Here is an 8,677-nt window from a genome sequence, read left to right as displayed (position 1 = left end):
GAGTGTGATTGTGGGATAGCAGGTATAGTAGGGAGAGATGGTGCCTATAGTAACAGTGGATAATAGTCTCTGGGAAGGGAGTGTGACTGAGGGATAGCAGGTATAGTAGGGAGATATGGTGTCTATAGTAACAGTGGGATAATAGTCTCTGGGAAGGGAGTGTGACTGTGGGATAGCAGGTATAGTAGGGAGAGATGATGCCTATAGTAACAGTGGGATAATAGTCTCTGGGGAGGGAGTGTGGGTGACAGATAGCAATGCAGGTACAGTAGGGCATCAAATATGTTTTATATCTGTTTTGCTCAATTATTATCTCTTAACATGTTGACAAAGTTCACATTCCTGCACCTACAACAAATAGTAGCTGTAAATTGGTGCTGGGAGTCATAGAAAAACAAAATAGAAAGGACTCTAATAGATTGTATAAACAGGGGACAAATTGGCCTTACCACCCATCACTTAACATTGCTAATTTTCTCCTCCCTGACATCTGTAGAAGGAGAGATACTTCACTTGGTCCAACTGCCCTTCCCTTTAGAGGGAACAACCAGTACATAAAATGACCTTCTCTCCTGCAATACAGGAGCCTGTGTGTATAATGGGCTGCTTCATGCACCGCATGTTAATGGGAAGGAGCTCACCTCAGGCCCCAAGCCACCAGGCACTCTGCACATTAAAGGCGCACACTTCTGGGAGGACATAAAACTGCCTCTGTACAACATGGAGAATGATTTACAGCAGGGCAGCCATAGGGAAAAGCATCTGTTTGCTGTACAGAAAAAAAGGCAGCGGAAGAGAAGGCCATGGCTGAAATGTATATTCTGCTTAATTTGCTTTTTTTTCTATCCCTCTCTCTCTCACTTATTCTCTCCATCTTTAGTTTTACTTTCCCTTTGTTTTAGTCTCTTCCTCATCCTCCCATCTGATTACCTTGCTTCTTTTCTTCTATTTCTTCTCTGGTTATTATCAAGGTCTGGGTGCACAGGTCTCAGGGCCGCTGTGGGGCCTGCAACAAAATATCCAATTAATGATAACAGAATCCTCCGCCCTACAGATATTATCTAACTACAGCTCCAATATCCTCTGGCAGCCGTCAGCTGGAGACTACATATTGGACAGTCTATGTGGGCTCATCCTACTGAACTGCAAATGTTGCTTTAGCCCTTTCCTTGGATACAGGGATTCATAGTGGAATATGCATGTGCCTGACATGAAGCTGTACTAGCAATAATTACCAGAAAGCAGGTTGCTCTGTTCTTCCCTAATCATCACTAGGCATATTTTATGTGTATTGTAGTGTAGAGACCTAAGACTTTCCTCCACAAAATGAACAGGAAGAATAGATAGATAGATAGATAGATAGATAGATAGATAGATAGATAGATAGATAGATAGATAGATAGATAGATAGATAGATAGATAGATAGATACTGTAGCTATATAGATATATGTATTTGTTTGCATATATACATTGGATAGATAGATGATATAAAGATAGATCAATAAAGAGAGACAGAGAATGAGAATGAGAGAGAGAGAGAGAGAGAGAGAGAGAGAGAGAGAGAGAGAGAGAGAGGTGATAGATGATAGATAGATAGATAGATAGATAGATAGATAGATAGATAGATAGATAGATAGATAGATAGATAGATAGATAGATAGATAGATAGGAGAGAGAGAGAGAGAGAGAGAGAGAGAGAGAGAGAGAGAGAGAGAGAGAGAGAGAGAAAGAGAAATAGAGACAGAGATTAATAGAGAGATATAGACAGACAGACATATATAAAGTAGATGATAGGCAGAAGACAGATAAAATGTGGGCAGATGAGAGAAGAACATTAGGATCAGGACACAGTAGATAAGAGGAGCGCTATGTGATCAGCAGTCCCGGTGCAGTAATAGTAATTGTCGGATATTCATCATCAGGCTGGAGGGGGGTATTGAGCCGCACATCTACAGGCACTAGGGCCCCGAGCAGCAGGAACAGAAGGACACGCGTAGCCAATTAGCAATTCTATTGCCCCCCCTGCACTCCAGTCCATTCATCCCATTGTGTAGCGCCGCCATCAAGCGCAAGTCCCCCACTTCTCTTTATTAAATACCTTAGCGAATCACTGTCTGTCGTTACTGGATTTCCTTTTCCCCGCTCCGCTGCGCTGCACCTCCTCTGCTCCTGCGCCCAGCGCTAATCCAGCGCACAGTAAACTTTGATAAATGGGGCTCCTTCCTTCCCAGATGCGCCGGGGTGGAGACAGGGGCCCTTCTCTCTGTTCATCACTTACCCGGGAGGAGGTGAAGGTCCCATGTACAATCAGCACCGCCACAATTACCCTGATGCGCAAAGCAGATCTTGTTCCACTGAGACTCTCAGCCTGGGACTCCCCCATTCTGCACTTGCCTGGGCTTCTGGGCTCCTCTCCCACCTACACAATAAAGTACATCAGCCCAAACTACATGCCCAATATCTGACAGGCAGTGCCTGTGTTACTTTCCATTTCTAGCCAAAAATCAGCTATAAAAAAAGGAAAGGGAAGAAGAAAATGTGTAATTTTGTATAAACCCCTCACACACACCAAAAATGTAACTCTTTAAATGATTCAGATGTTCTGCCCTTCATGCAAGTATTTACAGCAAAGCCCAGACACTCCATCCCATTGGAAACAATATTTTAGGAGACAAATAAAGAACATAAAGAAACACAAAGGACCAGGGATTATCATAATTGGCTCATTTCCAAAGTGAACGCATGGGGTCGCTGTTGTGACCCGAGACTGCAAAATGTTTCCTTAATCACTGCCTCAAATATTCCCCAACAATCGCTCCTTTCAAGAGGATTTTTTTTTTTTTTACTTCCAGGCTGAAACAAACCTGAGGCTGAAATAAGAAAATTATGCTTTAATGGAAGGGGTTAACTACAAATATAATCATCATAAAGTGGAAAATAAAGGATGAAATAGTCAGTGAATTTGCTGAGGGCCTGTCCCCAAAGCTTTGTCATTTCTGTAAAATAGTGTTAATAAAGTAACTGCTCATTACAATTAACTCTTAACATTCTAGCACGCTATAGATAATATCCATTCATGGGGATATTAACACATGACTTTTATATTATATACATATATATATATATATAGTTTTATATATATATATATATATATATATATATATATATATATATATATATATATATAAATATAGATATATAGATAGATAGATAGATAGATATTACCCACCTTATAAATAAACACATGACTTTATATTATATATATATATATATATATATATATATATATATATATATATATATATATATATACGTGTATTTATAAATATATGTATGTATTTATACATACATATATATGTGTGTGTGTGTGCGTGAGTGTGGGGGTGTATAATATAGAGGAATTGTGAGGGATTCTCACAAAGAATACATTTAGAATACACATAGGCCATGAAGGATAGGTATAATAATATCTACTTGTTAGGACACTTTGTGATGTCATCATGAAGGTTTCGTGATGTCACATGAATCACCTTAATCAAAAAATAATTAAAAAAATAAAACTATGAAATAAAAGAACTCCCTTTTAATTCCATTAACAAAAATAACACTAGGTAAGTCCCTATATTTGTATATACACACACAGACACACACACACTTATATTACATTATATCCTGGTGCTCAGTGATGTTATTTCTGTCATATGACTCACTGAAACTTGCCTCCCCTCTGATATTAAATAGTAGAACATTACTAATGGAATATTAATATTAGAATAAGAGAAGTTTCATGTCCTGTATTAAAGCACTTGGCCCCTGTTGGGTCAGGGAACTCCTGCATGACTTATAGTATCCTTATGTATTCTTTTAAGCAGGAGGTAAATCATTATTTACTATATACGCACAACTATACGCACAATTATACGCGCATACATTAAAACAAGTCCTTAATTTTAGTCCAATACAACAGGGAAAAAATATTTCGAATTTCATGAAAAAGCACAATAATGGAATTTTTGAATTCTTATTTTGTGCGTATTTCTATGTATATATAAAATATATATTTTTTAAATCATTCCAATTTCTAACACAAGTGAGCCAAAAGTCCCCTCTCTCCCCTGCTGCAGATTTGGATCCAATGGTTTCTCTGGCCAATGATGGATTCTCTCTCCCCGTGTTGTTTCAGCATCTGAAGGAGGCCAATTATCGACTGTGACAATCTTAAGCAAACACACGCCGGAGAGAGGTCACCTCTATTGTGTGCGGGACAAGTAAAGACGGAAGCCTGTGCTGCTCTCACTGTGGCCCTGGGAATGGACAGGAGGAGAATCTACAGCCCCACACACAGTTATTATGGTCTCGACCCGACACATTACACTCAGTCATCAGGCCGGGGCTGCCCACTGTGTATTGTCTGCTGACAACTGTTTTCTGCAAATCCTAAATACACTGCAAGCACCAGCACCCTTTGCATCAAGGTTTTATGGGTAAATAGATATAGATGTGGAGAGAGAGAGAGAGAGAGAGAGAGAGAGAGAGAGAGAGAGAGAGAGAGACAGAGAGAGAGAGAGAGAGAGATGATAATATAGATAGATAGATGATTGACAGATAGAGAAAGAAATTATATAGATAATAGACATAGAGAAGTAATAATAGATAGAGAGAGGGAAAGAGAGAGAGAGAGAAATCACAATAGAAGATAGATAGATAGATAGATAGATAGATAGATAGATAGATAGATAGATAGATAGATAGATAGATAGATATAGCATCGATAAAAAAAAAATACAGTATTTTATAGTATAACGTGATTATATAAATTGCAGGAATATGTGAATATTAGAAATAACCTGGGCCACCCAGATAAACAGGAGTTTAATAAACAGGTACATACACATTTGTATTGGCAGCACACAGTTGTGTATGAGAGTAGAGAGACACAGTTGTGTATGAGAGTAGAGACACAGTTGTGTATGAGAGTAGAGACACACAGTTGTGTATGAGAGTAGAGAGACACACAGTTGTGTATGAGAGTAGAGAGACACACAGTTGTGGATGAGAGTAGAGAGACAGTTGTGTATGAGAGTAGAGACACACAGTTGTGTATGAGAGTAGAGACTCACACAGTTGTGTATGAGAGTAGAGAGACACACAGTTGTGGATGAGAGTAGAGAGACACACAGTTGTGTATGGGAGTAGAGACACACAGTTGTGTATGAGAGTAGAGAGACACAGTTGTGTATGAGAGTAGTGAGACACAGTTGTGTATGAGAGTAGAGACACACACAGTTGTGTATGAGAGTAGAGAGACACACAGTTGTGGATGAGAGTAGAGAGACAGTTGTGTATGAGAGTAGAGACACACAGTTGTGTATGAGAGTAGAGACTCACACAGTTGTGTATGAGAGTAGAGAGACACACAGTTGTGGATGAGAGTAGAGAGACACACAGTTGTGTATGAGAGTAGAGACTCACACAGTTGTGTATGAGAGTAGAGAGACACACAGTTGTGGATGAGAGTAGAGAGACACACAGTTGTGTATGGGAGTAGAGACACACAGTTGTGTATGAGAGTAGAGAGACACACAGTTGTGTATGAGAGTAGAGACACACAGTTGTGTATGAGAGTAGAGAGACACACAGTTGTGTATGAGAGTAGTGAGACACACAGTTGTGTATGAGAGTAGAGAGACACACAGTTGTGTATGAGAGTAGAGACACACAGTTGTGGATGAGAGTAGAAAGACACACAGTTGTGTATGAGAGTAGAAAGACACAGTTTTGTATGAGAGTAGAGAGACACACAGTTGTGTATGAGAGTAGAGACACACACAGTTGTGTATGAGAGTAGACAGACACACAGTTGTGTATGAGAGTAGAGAGACACACAGTTGTGTATGAGAGTAGACAGACACACAGTTGTGTATGGGAGTAGAGAGACACACAGTTGTGTATGGGAGTAGAGAGACACAGTTGTGTATGAGAGTAGAGAGACACACAGTTGTGTATGAGAGTAGAGACACACAGTTGTGTATGAGAGTAGAGAGACACACAGTTGTGTATGAGAGTAGTGAGACACACAGTTGTGTATGAGAGTAGAGAGACACACAGTTGTGTATGAGAGTAGAGACACACAGTTGTGGATGAGAGTAGAAAGACACACAGTTGTGTATGAGAGTAGAAAGACACAGTTTTGTATGAGAGTAGAGAGACACACAGTTGTGTATGAGAGTAGAGACACACACAGTTGTGTATGAGAGTAGACAGACACACAGTTGTGTATGAGAGTAGAGAGACACACAGTTGTGTATGAGAGTAGACAGACACACAGTTGTGTATGGGAGTAGAGAGACACACAGTTGTGTATGGGAGTAGAGACACACAGTTGTGTATGAGAGTAGAGAGACACACAGTTGTGTATGAGAGTAGAGACACACAGTTGTGTATGAGAGTAGAGAGACACACAGTTGTGTATGAGAGTAGTGAGACACACAGTTGTGTATGAGAGTAGAGAGACACACAGTTGTGTATGAGAGTAGAGACACACAGTTGTGGATGAGAGTAGAAAGACACACAGTTGTGTATGAGAGTAGAAAGACACAGTTTTGTATGAGAGTAGAGAGACACACAGTTGTGTATGAGAGTAGAGACACACACAGTTGTGTATGAGAGTAGACAGACACACAGTTGTGTATGAGAGTAGAGAGACACACAGTTGTGTATGAGAGTAGACAGACACACAGTTGTGTATGGGAGTAGAGAGACACACAGTTGTGTATGGGAGTAGAGAGACACACAGTTGTGTATGGGAGTAGAGAGACACACAGTTGTGTATGGGAGTAGAGAGACACACAGTTGTGTATGGGAGTAGAGAGACACACAGTTGTGTGTGAGAGTAGAGAGACACACAAGCTGCAGCTCCATTCCCTTCCCCTGTATGTGGGATAAGCCGCACGAGGTGTGAGGAGAGGAGGTTACACAGAATCAGTGTGTGTGTGCGACTGTGTAGGCGCTGGGGGAGCAGCAGCAGCAGAGGGGCCAGTGACACACGCACAGTCTACAGGACTTGAAATGTGATAATAAGAACAGCTGCTGGGTGCGCGGCTCGGCCAATCAGCGGCGGGGGGAGCGGTGACGTCGCCGCGCCCTGCGTCAGACCCAATGGAGATTGAGCTGAGTTGGAGCAGAGAAGTTTGAGCAAGAGATAAGGAAGAGAAGGGGACTCCTGCACTGCAGCGTCTGCTCCACCAACTGCACTGGGATCAGCAGCAGCAGCAGCGCCAAGTCCTGGGGCTAATCTTGCGCCTCCATCACTGTTTCATTCTGTCTGGGGATACAACAAGCTGACACAATTTCACTGTGGACATTACACCCTCTAACAGCTATGGGAGATATGGGAGACCCACCAAAAAGTAAGGAGCCTTCTCTTTTATTGCTGTCATCTCGTCTGCTTGGCCAGCTGACACTTGGTAGGGCAGCCTGTCTACCCCTCTGTCTGTCCCTCTGTCTGTCCCTCTGTCCCTCTGTCTATCTCTCTGTCTATCCCTCTGTCTATCCCTCTGTCTATCACTCTATCCCTCTGTCTATCCCTCTGTCTATCAGTCCATGTTTAATCCTGCAACACCAGCTTGTAAATTTAGCCTGTCACCCCCTGATTTCAATTCTACCCAGGGCCTGATTGGGGGCTTATTCCTCCATATTAACCTCATCACCCCCAGAAACACCTCTCAGCAGGACAGTTCTCAACTCAAGTCACTGCTGCTGCAAGAAAAAAACAAACCAACTGATCCCTGAAAGCTGCTGTGCCATCTGCCTGCTACCTTGCATTTAAAATGCTGCCCTGTCCCCTTTAAATTCTGCCATGTCTCTTACCTTGGCATATCCAAAGTGGCAGTGTCTGGGCACAGAATGCAGTGACAAGTACAGTCTCCATTAACCACAAGGTCCTCCCCCTGTTATATGACTGCAGGTATCAATTATCACCTAAAAAAAAATCTGGAATAAATATGTTACATTTATATCTTTTCTTTCTAAAATACAAAACTAATAATACAAACAAACACATTGACACACTCACTCAACCTCCCCAGCACAGTGACTGTCAGAGTATGTTTATCTCTGTAGGAGAGTAAATGGTCAGTCAATCATGTATTTCTTTCCCTTGCAGAAAAGCGCCTGATTTCTCTGTGTGTTGGATGCGGGAATCAGATCCACGACCAATATATACTGAGGGTTTCCCCGGACTTGGAGTGGCACGCAGCTTGCCTCAAATGCGCAGAATGTAGCCAATACCTGGATGAGAGCTGCACTTGTTTTGTTAGGGATGGCAAAACCTACTGTAAAAGGGACTATATCAGGTACAGCCATGGGCACCTTCACTGCTTCTTGGGCCACGGTTCGGCCGCTGCCTGGAGATCTTTATCCACCATCCTCTGCTTTTATATCTACTGATTTCTTTGATTTTATCCCCTTTTTTTTTCCAAGTTGTGCCAAATATTCTTGATGGGGGTTAGTTTTTGCTCTGGCCACAGACTGGTGTTTACGTTGGAAAATTGCTTTAGAGCTCAATACAGAATTTAGAAAGCATAAAAAATTCTTATACCAACAGGATTGTGATATTGAGATATAGCGATATTTAATTTATTGTTATAAGTAATTTCTTCTAAATAACTATATCTT

At 41.4% G+C, this 8,677-nt stretch overlaps 1 protein-coding gene across 4 annotated transcripts in view; it reads left to right on the top strand.

The window, feature by feature from the left end:
- Positions 1 to 7,023: 7,023 nt before the first annotated feature.
- Positions 7,024 to 8,677, top strand: part of isl1.S (ISL LIM homeobox 1 S homeolog) — a 10,292-nt gene continuing 8,638 nt past the window's right edge. Inside the window, exons 1-2 of one of the 4 annotated variants that reach the window (XM_041572211.1) lie at positions 7,024 to 7,410; positions 8,166 to 8,355. In XM_041572211.1, coding sequence (XP_041428145.1) covers positions 7,383 to 7,410; positions 8,166 to 8,355 — 218 coding nt within the window. In that variant the 5' untranslated portion in view covers positions 7,024 to 7,382. 4 annotated transcript variants of the gene reach the window in all.

The sequence above is a fragment of the Xenopus laevis genome, chromosome 1S (genome assembly GCF_017654675.1).
Source record: "Xenopus laevis strain J_2021 chromosome 1S, Xenopus_laevis_v10.1, whole genome shotgun sequence".
NCBI classification, from domain to species: domain Eukaryota; kingdom Metazoa; phylum Chordata; class Amphibia; order Anura; family Pipidae; genus Xenopus; species Xenopus laevis.
The sequence above is the reverse complement of the archived record's forward strand: the minus strand, read 5'-3'. Positions and strand labels throughout refer to the sequence as shown.